Genomic DNA, 22,978 nt, shown 5'->3' on the forward strand with positions numbered 1-22,978 from the left:
GAGATCATTTACAAATATATTGAAAAGGCATGACGACAGAATTGCCCTGTAAGGAATGCCACAATTAATCTCATTATGTTACTGTGGGTCCAATTTATTTTTGTCATGTTGGTTCTGTTCTTCAGAAAGTCTTCTAACCAGTTATGGAAGTTTCCTCTTATCCTTTATTGCTTCGAGTTTTAAAAAGAATGGTGTGCTCTATGGTGTCGAAAGCCTTAGAGAGGTCAAGAGCGAGTGCAAATACAAAGTGGATTTTGTCCAGAAATGAGTTGATTATGTCACAGAGATTATACAATAATATATTGGTTCCTTTATTTTAATAATGATGATGATGATAAATTGTCTGTCGATACATTCCTGTGCGATATATTGTCTTTTTATAAACTGTTTTTGATGAATGTTGTGGTAAAGAGGTTCATGTATATACACTCATGAGCCATAATATTATGACCACCTACCTAATAGCGTGTCGGTCCTACCATCGAGCTCCATTGTTGCCATGTAGGACAATCCGAAAGAATTCCCAGATAAGAATTACCGTCCAGATGTGTTCATTGGGGGATGAAAAGACCAAGTGTTGTTCACGAGAACAATCCCTATAGAGGGATACGGACCCCTGTCGGAAACAGGTTGGGTGATTATAATGTTTTGGCTCATAAGTGTGTATGTACGACAAGTGCATTACAGAGAGAGAGAGAGAGAGAGAGAGAGAGAGAGAGAGAGAGAGATCAGTGTCAGTACTCAATTCAATTCTGTTTACCACGCAGCCTTATTAGCACAATGAATGCGCTATCGTATTGTGTATCCATTCACCCATTCTTACCCTTATGACCCATTTATATCCTTTCAGGGATGATGCTGGATTTCCTTGTCAATTGGAAGTGGATCATAACACAGGCAGACCATTGGGGAACTGTCAACTAGAATACAACTTAAATACCACCGTCACAGACTTGTCTTCGCTCATGGATCAACAGCTATTGTCCAAGGTAAACGTTTCTTGCAGATTTATCAAACTCTTCGCTTTAAGGACAATCCATCAGACAAATATCATGAAGTACTATTTTTATTTAAAAAACAGCAATACTACTATTGCAGAAGAACAAAAAAGAATTAAAATAAGCCTGAAAAAAATTTCTCAACAATAATTAAAGTCTTTTATACCCACTATCTTTTCTAATGCGATAGCATTGTTAGGTGGAGTTCGATTTGTGCCATTGACTTCATATTTCCACGTAGAGACTAGGAAATTTGTGAATTGTCTAATTTATTATGTTTTTCCTGCAGGCATCGAGTTTTTGTGATGGAGATTATTCTGGTTACTTCCACAACCACAGAAGTCCATCGAAACAAAATGTTTTGTGTGCTGAACAAGGAATTTGGTTCGTGATGCTGAACAGCTCGGATTTCTACAATGGCAGGTAAAGCAACTACATTCGATTTCAATGGAAGAGATTAGCAATATCTTCCGATGATATTTTATTTATTTATTTATTTTACAAAATGTTTAGTTCAACTTTTTGGACTGTAAGAGACTTTTGTTTACATTTTACTTATTGTAGATAAAGGTGGTTTTCAAATTAGTTAAGCGATTTACTACAAAAATATACAAATATTAAAATAATTTGTATTTTTTGCAGATAAAATGAAGTTGTACTTTGAATATTCAAGTTAAGATTCAGTAATCATAAGTTACTTTAACTTTGGAATATTTTTTTCGGATTCAGCAAGAATTTGCATTATTCCGCGTAGTCTAGAGTGAGTTCTTGAAAATATCTTCGACGAATTCTCAGATGAAATAAGGTTAGGAACGATAGGTCTTGCTGCTTTTGAATGAAGCTATATTGTTGTGGTTATTTTGGAACTAGGGTGGAAGCAACTAAGTCCATGAGGTCACTGTATCATGTCACTCAGTTGCAATTACAAGAACCAGAAGACAACTGCGATTCATTCTGTTATATATTACAAACATGAACAATTTTGCTTTCTTTCGATTGAGTAGCACATTTTTTATCCAACTTAGTTAAAGTAGTAGAAGCATCAGTGCTTGCACCAGTAACATAGAAAATCAAAAATAAAGATTTTATCTCCTTATATTAAAAAGTGCGGGGAAATGTTCTTAAAAAAAGGTAACATTCCTTATGGTAGATAAGATACTTCGTTTAATGCGATAGATTCAGCATATAACGGAAATATTGAGGTTACTATTTTTGCCGGCTTTTACCCATCGCGTGCAAATGGAGCTGTCTGACTTCTTCAGAAGTTATTTCCAGTTGTCGCTTAAGGCAATAGGAAAAGAGGTCACAAATGAAAGTTTCAATTTTTTTTCTTTCTTCTCATTGTTACGGGGACGCAGTGGATTTAGAAACAAAATTTCTTGGCTCTTCGATGATATTCACGATCTATTTAAGAATGTTTTAGCTAGAGTTCTTGTTCAATTCCATTCGCGTTGGTGTAAGGCTGTTCTTATAGTGTATGTTCTGTGTGTTAGAACGAAGTACTGTATATTGCAATTTTAATTTGTTCTTTGCTTTGTTCAGTATGGAATTAAATTAAGTAGTGACAAATTATGAAAGTAATAGTACATTTAACAAGAAAAATACTTTTATTGTAAATGTACCCTTGACTTTATATTTTGAGTGGGAGATATAACACCATTTTGGGAAGAGGCATCTTACAAATATCGCTAGTAAACGACAATATGAAATAACGAGGAAATAAACAATTGATAAAAATACATCAAAACATTTCAACATACTTAGAAATACTCAACAACAACAACAACGTTACTGGCTTGCTGGGTGAAGCATAAAATGCTTTTTATTTTCCCCTTTATCTGTGTCGAGAAGCTTGATGGGGGGGGGTTGTGAGTCTTATGTTCGCACTTTGTGAACTATGGAGTTAGCTCTGTTCTGCTGAGAGCAGGATTGCCTTGGGTCTTTTATGCTTGTGATAGTCATGTTCACTATAACTGGAAGCTTGTCTGATTAGTGGGTTGGGATGAGAATGTGCCTTGCTGAAGAACTTTTCCGCATGGTCATGAAGGAGAGAATGGATGTCAGGGATTCCGGTTTCTCTGCGGATCTGCGTGTTTCTGACGAACCATGGGGCGTCCAAGATCATCCGCAGGCATTTGTTTTGTATCCTCTGTAGTTTCCGGATGTTAGATTTGGATGTGTGACTCCATGCCGGGGATGCATATGTGATTACTGGTCGTATTACCATCTGATATAGTAGCAGCTTGTTGCGTGTATCCAATTTGCTGTTGCGATTGATCAGGGGATAGAGTTGGGCTATGGTTCTGGATGTCTTTGTGCCTATGAGCTTGATATGGCTGTTGAAATTTAGCTTTTTGTCTAGCTGTACTCCAAGGTATTTGGTTTCTGTCTGCCATGGTATCTTTTTTCCGAGGAGTTTAATATCACCTTGGATGAAGGCTTTGCGTCTGGTGAATAGTATAGCTGAGCTTTTGACGGGGTTTACTTGTATCCTCCAGTCGGAGAACCATTTCTCTAGCTTTGTAATGGTGTCCTGGAGACGACTGATCGCCAGGTGTGGGCGGAGAGATCTTGTCATTATGGCTGTGTCGTCAGCATATAGGGCTGTGATGGTAGTCCTCAGGTTCTGTGGAATGTCAGCCACGTAGATTGTGAAAAGTAAAGGAGCTAATAGAGATCTTTATGATTCAAACAACCAAGTGGTGTCTTATCATACTATCATTCCATTTTAAGCTAATATCGTTGCTCCATTATCCTAATGTTCTTATAGAGCCATGCACTCGGATTGTCACATATTATATCAAGGTGTTTTAAGGAAGATAAATCAGCAAAAATAAATAAAGAAAGAAATCTCTTCTTTTCATCTTTTATGAAATGATGCTCCTTTGTTGCTATGGTCCTCAGTTTCACGCCTAAAGATGAAAAGACACAAGTGATATTGTGTCACTGATTGAATAAATCATCATCATCATCATCATCATCATCATCATCATCATGCTTTTCGAGTATTTAGGCCTAGCGTGGCCCGTTCCTGCCTTCGAAGTCATCATTGAATTTCTTAAGTGGACGTCCTGGTTTTCTTTTTCCTAGTAGTTTGTACTTTAAGGCTTGTTTTGGTCATCTCTCTGTTTTTATTCTTTCTACATGTTCCATCCATTTATGTTTATACTTTTTAATTTTTTCTATTACTGGTTCTTGGTTTAATTCTTTCATAATTTCTTTCGTGATCGAATAGCGTATACTTTGCAATTTTTCTCATAAACTTCTTTTCATCTGTTGTTACTCTTCGTTTGTCTTTTGTTTTATTGTCCAGATTTCATAGGACTGGTGAGGCTAATGTATTGTATACTTTTAGTCTGGTTTGTTTTTGAACTAGGTTTGGTTTAAATATAGAGTTAATTACACCTGTTATTTTTAAGTATTTTGCAATTTTTAGGTTTATATCTTTTTCATTTTCATAAGTGATCATACATCCTAGGTAGTTAAATGAATTCACCTGTTCTAAGATCTTGTTATCTATTACTATTTTAGTTCTTGCTGGATCTTGTCCTTTAAAGGCCATAGTTTTTGATTTTTCTGTTGATATTATCATACCATAATCTTTGGCTATCTCATTTAGATGTAAAATAGCTTTCTATAATTTATCTTCAGAATTTGTAATTATTATTTGGTCGTCGGCAAAAAGGAGAGTGTTTAAGTTTACTGTAGGAGAAAGTTTAATACCTTGATGGAAATTTTTATTCCGTTTTATTATTATTTCATTTAGATAAATATTAAAAAGTGTTGCTCAAAGAGGACATTCCTGTCGAACCCCTTGGTTTATCTCTCTCGTATATGATAGCTCGTGATTTTATCTTATTTGTATTTGATTATTTTCATATATACTTGTGATATCTTTTAAGATATTATTTGGTATTTGTCTTTCTTTTAATATGTTAAATAAAATGCTTCTTTCAACTTTGTCAAATGCTTTTTCAAAGTCAATAAATGCAATATGTGTTTCTAAATCGTATTCTCTTCTTTTCTCTATTATTAATTTTAGGCAGAAGGCCGGGTCTATGCATGATCGTCCTTTTCTGTACTTCTAAAATAAAGTTTTCGGAATATTTCATTAGTTTGCTATTTAAGATTCTGCTATATATTTTGTAACAGGAATTTTGTATACTTATACCTGTATAGTTTTTAGGGTCATCTCTGCTACCTTTTTTAAAGATAGGAATCACAATTGCTTTTTTCCGTTCTATTGGGTGTCACTAGTTGAGTAGATTTAATTTAAAAATAAAAGAATGTCTTTCTTTGAATACTGTTCTTGCATATTTATATAATTCTGTACCTAACTTATCTTCTCCAGGTGATTTTCCGTTTCTTGTTTCTTTCAGTCTGATTTCTAATTCTTCTTTAGTTATTTCCTTTTCATTTTCGTTAATTGTTTGCCAGTTGTCTTTTTTAAAATATTTATCTGTCCACAATTTTGTACAGAAATTTAGAAATTCTTCTAATTTCAATTCGGTGTTTAATTTTATTTTCTTTAGTATCTGTACTTAAGTGTTTCAAAATCTTATATACATTTGGTCTTATTTTATATAAATCGAGTTCTAAATTAGAAACAAATTTGTTCCGTGATTCAATGACTTCTCTTTTAGCTACGGCTCTTATTCTTTTATATTCTATTTTATATTCAAATCTTTTACTGCATAACCATTTGTGATAGGCTTCTTTTTTCATTTTGATTGTATCATCCCATATCTTCAGTTTTTTTTTCTTTTATTGAATTTTCTGGTCTTTCCAAAGCAAAATAAATTAACCACATTATAATAACAACAGCCTACACTTATTATAACTTTCTAACGAAACATAATAAAAAAAAATTAAAGAAATAAAAATGCAAAGATGTTGCAGCGCAAATGAGAACTCTCACAGACTGAGTATGCGTCACCGTATTCTTTGATACAAGACAGGTTTAGATATTCTTAGACATGTTTCAGATCATGCCTCAATTAATTTTCAAACTACCTGTATATGCGTTGAGAATCACAGCACTTACCAGAGGGCAGTTACATGTCATTTAAAATATCCATGGAGCCTAGTAAATATTATGTTCCTGAAGCTCCTTGGGTATAACACTCGTTAGCAAAACTTACTGTGAAATGGAGCTATCCATGTATTATCAAACTCTTCAAGGCACATTTTGAACTGAATAGGCGTCAGTGAGTTCGATGGCCTCCAGGGCGTTTACCTGCTGTGATAGAGCCATCAATTATCCATCTACGTTAAAAAGGAAAACACACACACACACACACACACACACACACACACACACACACACACACACACACACACACACACACACACACACACACACACACACACACACACACACACACACACACACACACACACACACACACACACACACACACACACACACACACACACACACAATTGTTTAACTTTTTTTCTCGTGAAACTTCTTGATCTATCAAGAAATCTGACAATTCTTGCAATAATTAATCTCTTCTTCTTTGGTGCATCAATCCGAAAATTGGTAAATATAGCAGCACATCACAACATCCTGTCTTGTGTGACTTCCTTTTTATCTCTTCATAGCAATAATTAATAATGAATTAAATTATTACAAATAAATGTACATAGTCTGACGTTGGCATATCACAGAAATGGAAACTGAGGCTCGGCTGTTGCTGTTATACTCCTGCCATGATCAGAGCTTATAGCCCTATTACCCTATCCATACATTTTCTTCTACAGATAACGGGGAATATGAAAAGCATTCTTGTTTCACCCATCTAGCCAAAAAAAAAAAAAATTAATGAGTTTAAATTTAAATATTTACGGTATATATTTGTGATGTAGTAGAATTCCTTGCACGCCGAACGTATATGGAATAAATATTAAAACATTTATGGTAAATATATTGTATTAAATTTTTTTCAAGAGGATTGTTGAAATATTTCGTTTATTTTTATTTATTTTTTTCTTCATTTGTAGAAATCAGTCTCCACGAGGAAAGGATACGCCTGTAGCTATCCGTTATGTCCAAGAAGTATCGCAACGGATTGTTTTGGCTATCGATACCTCATCGTATTTGGGCAAAAAGGTGAGTTCTTAGTTTGTTGTAAAAATAATGTTACGACAAACAATTTTCTTGAAATTAAACCGAAATGTGCTGCTATACCTTTCCCTTATCCACAAATTTCATTTTAACCAGGAAAAATAATTCTTTTCTTTTCATCCCTCTATTTTCAGTTTTATTTTGAATTCATTTACAAAAAAGAAAAAAAAAAGAATTTTTATTTTTTCAGAACAGACTGAGAATAGTAAATGGAGCCCTCTCCAAATTTCTTGAATACGATTTACCACTAGATTCCGAATTAGGCCTCGTTGTCACAGATGAAGAAGGAATGAACACTTTCCCATTAGAGGCAGTCGATGATGACGATATAAGAACGAAATTACTTCAGAGACTACCTGGTATTTATCAGGACACCACACATTGTACTGGATGCATAGTGGAAGAAGCAGTGAAAGTGAGTAGACACGCAAAATATATTCATACCTTTGGAGTTGATGTTTATATCGAAATCCGATCATTCTTATTTTTTGTTTCGTTTTGTTTGTAGCTACTCTCCGATAACTCCACTGAAGTGACAGCTGGAGGAACCATCATTCTTGTGACATCCGAAAACATATCGATGCATTGTGCCAAGAAAATAGGGTCTCTTTTAACCGGAACAAATATTCGACTTTTTCTGATTTTATTCGCCCACGACGAGCCAGTTGTTTTACACGGACTGACAGCTTTAGCCTCAGAAACGGCCGAGAAGGTGTTTTATATATCAGAAGAATTTAACAGAAGAGAATCCTTTATATGTACCAGTGCTCTGTTATTAGATGCGTTACAATGTTCCTTGAAGGGCTATTCTTGGTCACACCAAACACACGCAGTATTGGTGAGTATTTATATGATAACTATATCATTACAACGAAATAATGATACAACAAATTGTAAGTTTTATTTATAAAAAAACTTGTAGAATGATTTTTTTTTCAGGTGACCCAGAAGATGTTAATACGTAGAACTACACTCCTCACATTTTTCGTGGACCCAGGCATTGATCAATTACAAATATTTCTCATCGCACCTAATGTAAGCGGATCGTGCGAATTCCCTTTTACTAAGAGGGATATCAGGTTAGAATATGAAACTGCAACCATTTCTTCCGATTTTTTCATGGACAGTTATGCATGTGCTTTTCTGCTACGTGTCACAGATCCTCCGGTAAGTATCACTGAAAAAAAAAAAAAAACCTGTGTGTGTGTGTGTGTGTGTTTATTTCTGCAAAGAAAGTGAAGAAGGAATATTAAATCAATAGAGCTCCAATTTAGCAAATGTTATGATCAAATTGTTCCAACAAATCTAGAGAACCATTACATTTGAAATTGCATGCTTCTAAATGGACTAAAATATGCGTAAAATATTACGTATATTTTAAATGTTTAAAATATGCGTATTTTTTTTTAAAAAAAACGAATCTCGTTTTTTAAAATATAGAAAAAATTAAAAATATATAATGTCTTGAATTCTATAATAAAATATAAATAAAATCAAAAATGTGTCTTAACTATTTTTGATTTTATGTTTACAAGACATTTTTACAGACTAAAAATTGAATTTAGTCTTATCTATAATTTAGTTTTATCTATAATAAATATTTATAACATAGATGACACCAAATATAAAAACATATCTTTTATTATTATTATTATTATTATTATTATTATTATTATTATTATGTGTTGCCTTCAAAGAGGGAAAACCTGAGGTAGCAGGGTTTTTTTTTTTTTCCCTTCCGTAAATTATATGCTAGTAAACTATATATCATATTGTTTATATAAACTTATACAAAGTATATAAAAGATATACTATATAAATTATAATTATGTATTCATTTATAAATTATTAAATTTATAAGTTATTAATGATAAAAATTAAATAAATTCAGAGTTTACTTAAAATATTTTAGACACCTTTTTATTTTTTTCATAAGGATAATTGAATTATCATTATCATTTTCAAATTTTAACAGGAGTGAATCGACCGTGAGATGCGGTGATTGATTCATTCAATCCAATACCCTTGGAGGGTAATGGATGGCAATGCTGTAGCTAATGAAGTTCTAACTGAGGCTCGGCTATTGCTGTTACCCTCCTGCCATGATCAGAGTTTTAATTGCTCAAATTTTAACAGAAAAGGATTCATTCAATCCAATACCCTTGGAGGGTAATGGATGGCAATGCTGTAGCCAGTGAAGCTCTAACTGAGGCTCGGCTATTGCTGTTACCCTCCTGCCATGATCAGAGCTTTAATAGTTCAATAACACCTTATCCCTACACAGTCCTCTACAGATAACGGGGATTATGAAAAGCATTCTTGCTTCGCCCCTTTAAGCCAGTCCTTATAAGGATATAAGGAAATTTTAACAGAGGATAACCGGATTCATTCAATCCAATACCCTTGGAGGGTAACGGATGGCACTGCTGTAGCTAATGAAGTTCTAACTGAGGCTCGGCTATTACTGTTACCCTCCTGCCATGATGATCAGAGCTTTAATTTAATAGTTCAATAACACTTCATCCCTACACTGTCCTCTACAGATAACGGGGAAGATAAAAAGCATTCTTGCTTCGCCCCTTTAAGCCAGTCCTTATAAGGATTTTTGATATTGATATTGATACTACTGTGTGGTGGCCGAGATAAGAACAGCCCCAATGTAGCTCATGCATGTTATATGAAGCGACTAAAATGGGTACCAGGGAGGGTAATGGATGGCAGTGCTGTAGCCAAGGAAGTTCTAACTGAGGCCCGGCTGTTGCTGTTACCCTCCTGCCATGATCAGAGCTATATATATATATATATATATATATATATATATATATATATATATATATATATATATATATATATATATATATATATATATATATATATATATATATATATACACGTGGGCTGTTCAATAAGTAATAAGACTAATTTTACTGTCGCGAAACCACTCATCACAATATTAATTTCTGTGGAATAAAGAAATGTTGCTGTCTGTATTAACAAAAGTGGTTGATAGATGGCGTATACGGGCTGATGTGCCAGAGCGTCACGTTACTAAACGCAAGCTTGTTTCGGCGCGTCTTAGAGGCGCGACCAGTCTTCGAAATGGAAGCGTCCTTGGAACAGCGTTATGCGATTAAATTTTATGTGCGTTTGCAAAAATTGGCATCGGACACTTTTAACATGATATGTGAAGCTTTCCACGATGAAGCAATGTCGAAGGCAAGTGTTTTTTGCTGGCATAAAACTTTTAAGGAAGGAAGGCAAAATGTGGAAGATCTTGAACGTGAAGGAAGACCTTCAACGTCCATCACAGAGACAATGATCAACACGGCAGCGATTATCATCAAGCACGTCAAAAGGAAGCGTCCATTGCTGAAGAATGGCTTCTTATTGCACCACGATAATGCAAGGCCACATATTGCTGGTTGTGTAGTGGACGTTTTGCAGAAGAACAACACAGATATCCTACCACACCCTCCATACAGTCCTGATCTCGCACCGTGCGATTTCTGGCTGTTTCCGCAGCTCAAGAAACCACTAAGAGGCCGCCATTTCGAAACCAACAAAGCATGTGTAAAAGCTGCGGAGGCGGTTTTGAAAGAACTCTCAAAAAACGGACTTTCGCATGTGTTTAAGAAATGGACGCAACGTTTGGAGAAATGCATCGCGTCTCACGGTAGTTACTTCGAAAAAGACCATGTAAATGATGACGATTAAAGGTAATCTGTGTTCTGTATAAATATAGTCTTATTACTTATTGAACAGCTTACGTATATATATATATATATATATATATATATGTTAAAGATACCAAGCAATTTTAAACCTGGTTTTACTCCATTTCCCAAGTAAGCAAACAGACAAACAAGTCAAGTTTGCGCCTGCAAGTGTTGCAAGGCTGACCCTGCATGTAGTGCAAGACCAAGGCAACTCATGCTAAAAGTAGAATAAGCTCTGATCACTAATCTTAATATTTACCCATAATGCAAAGCACATCTCCTGGAGGAGATGTATGATGCTTTGTGTTAAAGGCAAGGGGCCACTATCCAGGCCGGTTTCGACCTTTATACAGCTCATCAGTGTTAAGCATCATACATCTCCTCCAGGAGATGTGCTTTGCATTATGGGTAAATATTAAGATTAGTGATCAGAGCTTAATCTACTTTTACCATGAGTTGCCTTGGTCTTGCACTACCTGTAGGATCAGCTAGACTTGCAATACTTGCAGGCGCAAACTTGACTGACTTGTCTGTTTGCTTACTTGGGAAATGGAGTAAAACAGGTTTAAAATAGCTTGGAATCTTTAACATTTATTATACCCAAGATAAAATACTTTCTACACACACACACACACACACACACACACACACACACACACACACACACACACACACACACACACACACACACACACACACACACACACACACAGTCACACACACACACACACACATATATATATATATATATATATAGCTCAATAACACCTTATCCTTACACTGTCCTCTACAGATAACGGGGTATATGAAAAGCATTCTTGCTTCGCCCTTTTAAGCCAATCCTTTTAAGGAATTTTTTTGATATATGTACTCCCAACGGGTGTTCAAGCTACTACGAGCAGTTAAGTTTGTACTATTATTAATATTATTAACAATTTTCCTCCAAATCAATATATTAGTCGTGAGCACTCCAATGTTATCAGATCTTATATTTCTGTCTTCTAAGCATTTCTGATTGAATCAATTCACCTAGACCTTGTATTACTCTGGGTCTCTTTTTTATCATCTTGGCATCAAACACCTGTTTTTTTAATCTTTCTTCACCCATTCTATTTAAGTGGCCATACCACCTTCGATTAGTTCTTCTTACATATTCTTGAATGCTAATAATGTCAAGCTGCTTTCTAATATCTTCATTTTTAATATTGTTCTGTCATAGATGCTATCGATTCCTCCCCTAATTTTTCTCAGAACCCTCATATCTGACCTCTGGTCTTTGATGAAGTGCTTTATTTCTAACCAAACGCTCAGATCCATAACAACCTCAAACTGGCTTGCATACTGTCTTGTTTACTGATAGTTTAATTTTTTGGCTAATTTCTCTCTTATTCCATGCAAATATATTCAGTTGGCTACCCACCATACCAGCATTGCTTATTCTGTTGTCTATTTCCAGAAATAACCTGCCACCTTCGCTAAAAACTGTGCCTAAATGGCTGAAATACTTTGCTTATTCTATCGGATCTCCATTCAGAATGCAGCTGAAGATTTCTATGCTCCTGCCTATTTTCATAGTTTTGGTCTTTTTATGGCTGATTTTCATACCAAATTTGTTATAGCTGTTATTCAATTTAGTTAGTGAATCTTGGAGATCTGCACTAGATGTGTTTAGGAATACAACATCACCTGCATAAAGCGAAGAGATGAGTTTGACATCTCCAATTCTAATATGATGCTTGATGCCACTTTCTTTCATAATGTGCATCCTTGTCTTACCCCTGATTTTACATCAAACTATCTTCCTGTATTTCCTTCAATTCTATGTATTGCTCTATATAATGTTCCATTCACCCCCCCCCCCCAAATTGCAGTGTTTTGAACAACTTCTCTCTTGATACCTTGCCATATGCCTTTTCCAGATCTACGAAACTTAAAGAGAGATCTTTGTTATATTCCCACGATTTCTCAACCATCTGTCTTAAAGTGAAAATCTGATCTTGACAACTTCTATTTTGCCTGAACCCAGCTTGTTCTTCTCCAAGTTTCTCTTCCACAATCTTTCTCAACCTATTTTCAAGTATACTTGCCTAAATCTTACCTGGAACATACTTAGTAGAGAAATTCCTCTGTAATTCTCACATTCAGCTTTATTCCCTTTTTATAGATGGGTACTATGAGAGCTCTACTCCAATCATTGGAGTAGACCAGGCCCTGTAAGTTATACAGTGTAACTACTGCAAAAGCTTTGTACCTCCATACTTAAGCATCTCTGGTTGAATATCATCTACTCCAGCTGCCATTCCACATTTCAAGTTTTTGACGGGTTTTTCTACCTAAAGTGTTGATATGTACTCCCCTTTGCATTCCTGTTGAAAAAATTTTAGCATGGTTCTGTCACTGCTTGGTTCGTTTAACAGTCTTTCAAAGTAATTACTCCAGACATTTAGGATATCCATATCTTCAGTTTTCATGTCACTTTATTATCATGTTTGATTCCTTTTACAGTACTCTTTCCTCCATTTTTGAGCTTCTTTAATAGAACATTCTGCCGCCTTCCTGATATTTATTTCCTATAGTCTTCCCATGACTTTTGTTTAGCTACTTTTACGCACAGCTTAGCTTACATTTTTCTGTGTATTCTTTTAGGGCATCTGCAGACTTATTTCCTAGGAACTTTTGGTATGCTTTGTTCTTTTCCAGGACGACGTCTTTGACGTCTTCTTGTGTCCACTATGGTATTCTTATTTTTCTATCCTTGCAGACAACTTTAATATCTTCTTCAGAGTGTGTCTCTGAGAGTCTCCCAGGTGTGGTTCTTGTTTTGGAAGTGTTTTATTTTTTCTTCAATAATGTTTGTATAGTCGAGTCTACAATTCATTTGTAAAAACTCCTCAACTTTACTTCTTTTGAAAAACTTTCTTACATACTGTTCTTTTCAATATGATATCTATTTTCATACTGCTTATTACTAAGTAATGGTCACTTCCAATTTCAGATTGTACACTCTTGTATCGTGAACGATCATGAAGATATCTCTATCAACAACGATGTAGCGATGAGGCTTTTCTTGTTTCTTCTTTCCATGTGAACTTGTGCACATCTTAATGTTGAAACATGATGTTAGTAAGACTAGTCGATGTCCTGAGCAGAAGTCCAGTGAATACTTGTCATTATTATTAACCTTGCTCTTTCCAAATTTTCACAAAATGTTCTTATATGCCTGGCAGGATTAATTTCCTAATCTGCTTTTTGACTGTTAATATTTGGTACTTTTATACTGATTATGAGACTTTTTTGGGGGATTTTATTGGACCGTGATTCTTTTTAAATATGTGTATATAATCGTCTACCAGTTTCGCCAGCTTGAGACTGTTTGGCTTCTTCAGGACGAGAATGGTTATATGAGAACCATTCTCGTCCTGAAGAAGCCAGATTCAAGCTGGCGACATTGGTAGACGATTATATACACATATTTAAAAAGAATCATGGTCCAATAAAATCCCCCAAAAATGTTTCATAATTTCGTAATCTGCTTTTAAGATTTCCAACAAGGACCACTTTTTCCACATTCTTTATGTCAACTGCTTTATGTCTAATGACTCAAAAAATTCATCCACTTCTTCCTTGGAAGAACCTTCTGTGAGACCATCGGCACAAATAATTTTTGTTCATCTCCCCATTTTGAAGTTTGCCCACTTAACTCTACTTGAAACTGCCTTCCAATCAAGAAGTTTATCTTCATGTTTGGTGTCGAATGCTATCGCTACTCCTTCCTTTCTTTGATCATTATTGGCTGAAAATATAACATCCATTACTTATTATTTAGTAACATCTCACCTGTGTTTGGCTCATTAATGCCAATTATGTCCTCGTGGTACTTTTCTAATTCTTCTGCGAGTTCGATTTCTTTTCCTTTAACACTCCTTATACTGATAGTTCCTATCTTCAGTTCTTCTGATGTCGGCTTTATTCCTCTTCTTCTTCTAGATGTTGAGTTGGAGCTTGTTCTTCCAGTAGCTGACTTTTCACTGTTCGCTCTGGTTCCTTGACGAAAACAGCGGAGGCCTTGTTTAACCGGGCGACTCTCCTGCCCTCATGAAAGCTCATCATGTTGTGCCATCATATACATTTGTGGTTTTTTAAGCCAATAGTGAGTACAATTTGGTTGGCTAAGTCCCAAATTGCCAGCCCATCTTCGTTCGTTCAGTACCCAGTAGATATTTAGTAACAGGGCGCACAAGAGAAGGTGAGGATTGGACATTAGATCAGCAGTTCCAGTCGGTTCTCCACATTCTTGAAAGGCGATGTAGAGGTATCCGCCCAGTTAATTGGCCCTTAGTGTACCCTTAAGCTACCCAAAAATAATTGAATATGAAACCACAATAAATGTGATTATTTAATTTCTATGTAAATACTATTTTAGGATATTCTTCTTCAGTTACTTATTATTATTATTATCAGCTAACGCCTTTTTATTCCCGTATATACGGGAGTAGGCGAGGCCATTTAGCCCTATCTAACTTTTGGAGACTGAGTGGGCAGTTCAATCTCCACTGGTACCCAATCAGAGACAGATGGCCCAAGGCTATCACTAATTAAGCGGTACGCAGTGAAGAGAGACGGCTCAAATGTGCCGCCATCTCGTGGTCTCTAACCCTAACACAATATATTTAATGTCTGAAATAATGTGAGTTCTACGGTCGATTTTCTTCAGTTTACAGGACGAAAAACCCGAGTTTCCGGGAGGAAAAACCTGATTGCCCGTGCCAGAGATCGACTAACTCGGGAACCGGTCGAAAAAAGGCTTAGAAAAATTTCCTCTAGTCGCCGACTAGACTCGAAACCAAGACTTCCTTCGTGCGGCCTAGCGCGGTGGTGTGCAAACGCCACATCCACTGAGCTACACAGGCTCTATTATTATTATTATTATTATTATTATTATTATTATTATTATTATTATTATTATTATTATTATTATTATTATTATTATTATTATTATTATTATTATTATTATTATTATTATTATTATTATTATTATTATTATTATTATTAAAGAGCCTGTGTAGCTCAGTGGATGTGGCCTTTGAACACCTTCTTCCTTCGTGCTTGGCCGCACGAAGGAAGACTTGGTTTCGAGTCTAGTCGGCGACTAGAGGAAATTTTTCTAAGCCTTTTTTCGACCGGTTCCCGAGTTAGTCGATCTCTGGCACAGGCAAGCAGGTTTTTCCTCCCGGAAACTCGGGTTTTTCGTCCTGTAAACTCAAGAAAATCGACCGTAGAACCCACATTATTTCAGACATTAAATATATTGTGTTAGGGTTAGGGACCACGAGATGGCGGCACATTTGAGCCGTCTCTCTTCACTGCGTACCGCTTAATTAGTGATAGCCTTGGGCCATCTGTCTCTGATTGGGTACCAGTGGAGATTGAACTGCCCACTCAGTCTCCAAAAGTTAGATAGGGCTAAATGGCCTCGCCTACTCCCGTATACGGGAATAAAAAGGCGTTAGCTGATTTTTTTTTTTTATTATTATTATTCGTGACACCTCCAAGGAATCCAAAGACTCATTTTCATCCTGATTTTTATTGACAAAAAAAAAAATTTAGGAGATATTCTTAATTATACAGGATTTTTCCTTGGTTTCCTGTATAAGCACGATACGGTAGTTGATAAAAATAGTTGAATAGATAATATTAGATGTCAATTACGATTAACATCGTAATTGATGTTATTTTATTATTATTTATTATTTTTTTTTAATTTTTCAGGAATATAATCTTATTGGTAATTTCTACACTGTAGTTATTTAATAACATGCGTAAAAGAAACGGGTTGGTTAGTAGAGCAATTAAAATTTTAAACAAGTTAGTAGTGTACCAGCATAGCACTCTGGAAAAGGCTTAGCTTCCATAGTACAAGGTTACTCGAAGAATGATCATTATAGGTTGGATTCTAGGCGCCAACTAGAGGACTTTGACTAAATTGGCCTGTTTTCCCGATTTAGTCAAAGTAGGTCTCTCTCTCTCTCTCTCTCTCTCTCACCTGGAAACCCAGATTTCAACCACGCATCTGAAAAATTGACCGTAGAACTCATAGGGTTAGGACCACTAGATGGCGGCACTTGTCTCTCATACTTTTCAGTTCATTATTTAGCCCATTTTCTTTAGTTCATTTTAATTATAAAAGAGCTCTGCCTACACTAATTCTCTCATTTCAGACTAATATCTAAAATGAGAGAATTAGTACCTTTTTTTCTCCAACGTAACGACCGTATGAATGCTTAATAATTCATAGGAATAAATGTTTGTCTTGCAGCCTGGAGAATGGTCCCTGGAAGTCAACAAACTGAAACCAAACCTTACTTTCGTCATGGTCCATGAAAAAAGTAAAAGCAACGAATTGCTGATATCTTGTAGGGTTTGGACTAACATTAAGTATCAGGTGAGGAATTGTGTTAAAATATTTCATTCTCGTTTAAGTAGTTTGAAGTCTCACTCTGGACCTGTAGGACGTGATGATGATGTTCATTCATTTCTAGATAGATCCCTCAAGACGTCCTTTAATCATATATGGAGAAGTGAGGAAAGGAATTAATCCAGTTGCAGGTGCAAACGTCACCGTAACCATTTATCATCCAGACCCAAGACGGATGTCTATCATTCAATTACTGGATAGCGGACTCGGAGGGGAGTTTTTCCTTTATTTCTTTCGTTGTTCTAATTCTCGACAGTAATGATATTAAAAGATTATTTTAAGCCACTGATATTTTTAAATAAAGCAGTGATTTTTTTTTTTAATTTGTAGATCCCGACATTACTGCTAACGATGGAATTTATAGCCGCTATTTCACCGACTTTTCCGCACCAGGAAATTATATCCTTATGATGAATGTGGAGAACAACAACCAGGCAATTGTTATCGTGCGTAATGAACACGAAAAGGAATCAAACTACTGTGAGTTTATATAGTCATGACTTTTAATTATCTTATTTTGATAATTTTTTATTTAATTTTATAAACTGTTATAGAAATATGTCGGGTTTCTTTATATAAAAATAAAAAACAATTTTTATGCCGAGCAGAAAGAGGGAGATTGTGACGAATGGTGGTATCATGGATCGGTGAAAATAATCGCGTTTCTTGGTTAGCGTCTTTAGCTCTGTTCGATGTGGGTGCTTCATATACGAAGTTTGTAGTTTTGTTTTGTATGGGAGGAGTAAGAAGTTGTACCCGCTGGCTAGGAATGTAAAATCCGGAATGGTTGCAAAAAAGTTCAGGTCACTTTTCTTCATCAGTAACTAACTTTATGTCTCTCTCGCTCTAACAGTATGCAATTCTTTCTCTTATGTGGATGGCTCACTTGTTTGACTAGCTTTTCTATGGCATTCTACATACATATCCATGTTTACAACTCCATTCAAAAGTAAACTGCATCAAATGCGATGATCGATGCATTACAACTTTAGAAAAGCCATTACAACTTTTAAATAAAATTTCATTTAAAAGTTATTGGGGAAAATGCGATTTATAAGTTAATTATTAAGTGATACTGAATACATGGAATAATATTTGGATGGAGAGAACCGATTCTGAATCAAGGAAACCAGTAAAATTCCTAAAGGAGTTTAAAAATAATGTCCTATTTCATAAATAAAAATATAAAAATAAAATTTAAAAAATAGACGTGGTTGTATTTTTATATATACACCCAGTGGACACTTTGTTAGGAGCACCTCTCCATTGAGGAAAATGGGAAGGGGTTTCCTAATAAAGTGCCCACTCAGTGCATATATGATATTAAATTCCTCTTTCAAAATATTTGAATTTCTTATGTATGTTAAAGAAAAATAATAAGAGATGATTACATTTTTATTAAATTCATTAGAATCGAATAAATAAATAATTATACATTAATTAGCATAATTTTTATATCAAGATTAATTATTAAAATAAAAACCCAGATATATTTGCCACCAAGTTCGTCTGCATTGCTTAGCAGGTCTTGTCTACTTGTAATCAGGTGGCGACGGGAGAAGGAAGATTTTTATCTTGAAATATTCGGCTTTATTCACTATGTTGAGATCGCTATTAATTCTCCAATAAGTTTTAATTAAATAAAATATAACTCATGTTGTATTTTATCTAAAATAAAGTTAAACATCTTAATTCGTTGCATTTTCTTTAGACCAATCTTGCTGTGGAAGTTTTATACCAACTGATAACAGCGTACCTGCTGGAAGATTCAACCGAGTCGTATCCCATGGTAGTTTTTATGTGTCGGATGTTCCTCCAGGAGATGTGTTCCCTCCAAACCAAATTCTTGACTTTCGAATAGCAACCTTTGATCTAAACGAGAGCCATTATACCTTTCAGTGGACATCCCCAGGCGATAACTATGACTTCGGCCAAGGTAAGCATCTCTAACAGTAAACGGAACTTTATGGTTAAGGTAATAAATCAGATAGATGGCGCTCATGATCACTTTTCTCAATAGCTAAAAATACTAAAATGGAACGTTGTTACTCATTTTTGACTCATTGTTACAGCTACTGAATATCGTATAAAGAGATTTCGAGATCGCACCAATCTTCGTCTCCGATTCAACGACACTGGATACCTGATCACTCCTATTGATACAGGAACTCACCTGACGCCCTCAGAACACGGCGCTGAAGAAGAAGTTACCGTGTGGATTAATCGGAATCTCAGAAGTGGGTCGTATTTCTTCGCTATTCAGGCCGTTGATGATGCTGGCAATTGTGGAGAGGTATCCAACACGGTGGAAGTGCTGTGGAGTAATCCTAATGACACGTTTACCATTATTCAACCAAAAATTCCATTACAACCTGATCAAGATTCCAAAGACAAGATACTTCTGTCAATGGGAGATAAATTAGCAATCATTTTAGGCTCGATATTTGCAGTGTGTATATGCGCAATTATAGCAATTGTAGTGGTACTGGTACGTCATAGGCGACGTAGATATTATGCTTATGACGAGGAATAAAATCAAACTAGTCTATATTATTTGCGAGAATAAGAACTAAATATATTTGTTGGTGGAACTGTTTATCGCAAATAATTGCATATATATTAATTTATTTTTATTTGTGCATCATTTCCGCTAGATGGCGTTTTGTATTGAACTGTTGTGAAAAGTGTTGCTGTTATGATTTGTATACTGCCGAGGTTAGCAAATTGTAGGGACAGCGTCAACTGGATATATATATATATAATATTAATATATAATATATATATTAAAACATTTAAATATCTGTTAAGCCTTAAGTAATCAGAATTCTGGATAAATGATTCTATCCTTTGAGGTAGATGTTGATTCAATATACATAATATGTATTGTATATTATCTTATTAATACATATATGCATATTAAAATTAAGGAAATTAGAAATATAATATATAAATATTAGAAACATAATAAAACAATGCTTCATTATTTTAGATATTTTTCTAAAATAATATTTTTTCATTCTGAAGATAATTGTAATTACAACAAAATATCTTAAAACACCATATTTTATCCTGCATCAATAATATACATAAAAGTGAAACAAACAGTTTATTAAGCTAAATATATTAAGTTTAATATATTTATATGGTGTTTAATGCAATGGTCATCATGTTTTATTTTTCCAGCTTTCCACATGTGATACATATTGTGTTCTGCATCAGTGAAACGTGTAATAAGATGCACGCAAATATTTAGTTTAACATTAATATGAATTTCATTTACTTTATATTTTATATAATTTGGCTTTTAATACGCATTTAAAGATGCGAATAAATTTTTAGTACATTAATGTTTATACGAATAATAAAAATTGTATATATATTCAAGTAGTTCTCTCTTGTTTTGACATGTTACAAGTAACACACACCTCTAGCTAAAAACGTTTTTCGCTAACAAAAGTATAACTTTTGCATCTCCATGAATTTCTTCCCACTCAAAAAGAAAAAGAAATGCATTTATATTTTTAGAGTTTATTTTTTGTTTAAAACGTTTTATTTCTTTACATGTTCTAAATAATTTTTAAAATTAATTAGCAGCAGTTTTTTTAATCAAAGATTTCCATTTCCATTTGGAAAACATTTTAATCAAATGTTTTCCAAATTTGTAATTTCAGCTTATAATATATGATTTCTCTAACGTTCAAAACTGATCATGTAACACAAGAGTATTTTGGGAAAATGAAATATTTTAATTAGTTATTAAAAGTGAGTTCATTAGATAGCAGATGGCAGCACTGGCGACAATGAAAATATTTTATCTCGTGGGAATTTCACATCTGTTATTCAGATAATTAATGAAAGATAATTTAACAAATCATTTGAGTTCACTAATGAATGATTGCAAATTAGCAGCTAATACCGTTGATAAAGCATGGAGAACATCAATAATTCCCTTTGCACGAATCGTGCTTGGGGATATCAATTTTCTAATAATAAACCAAGCTGAGGTTTAAATATTTTGAGTTAGTCTTTTCAATATAATTTCTTGATATATAAACACTAGTATTGGTTGATACTAGGAAAACTTAAGACGGATGTGACGTCATGCATATATTTACACAGTTTATGAATGTCATTTATTACATTTCTGTTCGAAATAATAATGTAACTTACATTTTAATTAACTACAGAATTCTCTTTCAGTATTATGACGTTTGCATATGGACGGAAGATGGCGTTGTATGTAGATGGAGAATGAAGTGGGTTATGTGCCTCCAGCGATTAATTCTTGGACTGTTTGAAGATGCCACATAATATTTTGTTATATGTATATTTGTCCCATTCACTAGAGGTAAAAGAACCTATAGCATATCGATTTCGTGTGTGTGTGTGAAGTGCAGTCGAGTATTGAAAAGATGAAATCTGTTGACATTGACGAGGTGGAGGTTGTAGTTGTTGGCTAACACTTTATGAGGAGAGGTCTTTCAAGGGTAGAGGTATATGGAATAAATGAGGAAGAGGAGAAGCGAGTTGCATGTGTCTGCAGGCTGTACTGAAAAGGGTTACTGGACAGCTGCTATTCTTATTTTAACGGGCCCAACAGAAACAGTATTCTGCGGATGGGTAGATTTGAGATTTGTATAGAGGTAGATGAGTGGGCGAAAAATAGCTACTTGAGAAGAAGAGCATGTCTCAGCGGCGCACCCAGGATTTAATCTTGGGGGGGGGGCGAGTTGAACGGATAAAAATATTTTTAATACAATGAATTTGCATTAAAAATATTTTTATGCGTTCAACTAAAATTCGTTAAATTTTATTCATTCAATAAAATTCGTATGTTTTTTTTATTTTTTTTTTAATAAGTTATATATATATATAATATTTTTAATAAGTTATAGATGTTAGGATATATCATTTTGTCACACTTTGCATGAACGGCATTTTGCATGGATCTATTGCAAACGGTTTTTCAAATTTCTTATACCACAACTTGAATTCGGCGTTCAAAATTCCTGGATTTGTATAAGGCAAATCACCGGCATAAAATTCACACAATTGACGAAAATCTTCCATTGCACTTGCTGTTGGAGATTCTTTTCCATTTGGTAGAAGAGAAAAATATATATTTCAAAATGTTGCAGTGCCGAGTGAAACGTTCATGAAGTTGAGTCAATATTTGGTCAATAAATGGAATGAAATCGTTCTCCTGAAATACTCTTCTACAGAATCGGCTGGAACATTGGACTTTAATGTTTGTTTTGATGAAGTCCTTGGCTTTTTAATGTCAATATTAAAATTATTGGCTTTTATACATGCTTCATCGTAAATATCTTTAAATGAAGAATCTTGTGATTCACGAACGGTATTTAATCGAGCCACAACATCATCAACAAAATTTAGGGCAATTAAGAGGTCACTGTCATATATTTGGAATATTTTAGACAATGGTAAGGTGCACACAAATATTTTTTGCAAGCTAGATAAAGAGATTATAAATCTTAAAAGATATTAATATTATAAACGACAAGGACTTCCTGTCTTTTAGGGGTATTGAAGAAATTTTGTACCTTTTCAATTATTCCAATGCAATTTCTTATTTTTCACAGATAGCATTTCCAAGTGCCAAATTCAAACTATGTGATGCACAATGAACATATAAAGC

The 22,978-nt window shown here is 34.5% G+C and overlaps 1 protein-coding gene across 1 annotated transcript in view; it reads left to right on the top strand.

Moving 5' to 3' along the window:
- Positions 1-20,685, top strand: part of LOC150096267 (calcium-activated chloride channel regulator 1-like) — a 46,066-nt gene extending 25,381 nt beyond the window's left edge. The window contains exons 4-14 of the mRNA XM_090408936.1: positions 851-989; positions 1,288-1,421; positions 7,005-7,113; positions 7,319-7,543; positions 7,637-7,966; positions 8,068-8,295; positions 17,161-17,286; positions 17,384-17,529; positions 17,648-17,799; positions 19,031-19,255; positions 19,392-20,685. Of these exons, the coding sequence (XP_090265062.1) occupies positions 851-989; positions 1,288-1,421; positions 7,005-7,113; positions 7,319-7,543; positions 7,637-7,966; positions 8,068-8,295; positions 17,161-17,286; positions 17,384-17,529; positions 17,648-17,799; positions 19,031-19,255; positions 19,392-19,852 (2,275 nt within the window). The 3' untranslated portion in view covers positions 19,853-20,685. The remainder of the gene's footprint in view (positions 1-850; positions 990-1,287; positions 1,422-7,004; positions 7,114-7,318; positions 7,544-7,636; positions 7,967-8,067; positions 8,296-17,160; positions 17,287-17,383; positions 17,530-17,647; positions 17,800-19,030; positions 19,256-19,391) is intronic.
- Positions 20,686-22,978: the final 2,293 nt, after the last annotated feature.

The sequence above is a fragment of the Typopeltis vanoorti genome, chromosome 19 (assembly GCF_054136105.1).
Source record: "Typopeltis vanoorti isolate ZY-2024b chromosome 19, IOZ_Tvanoo_1.0, whole genome shotgun sequence".
In the NCBI taxonomy this organism is placed as follows: Eukaryota; Metazoa; Arthropoda; class Arachnida; order Uropygi; family Thelyphonidae; genus Typopeltis; species Typopeltis vanoorti.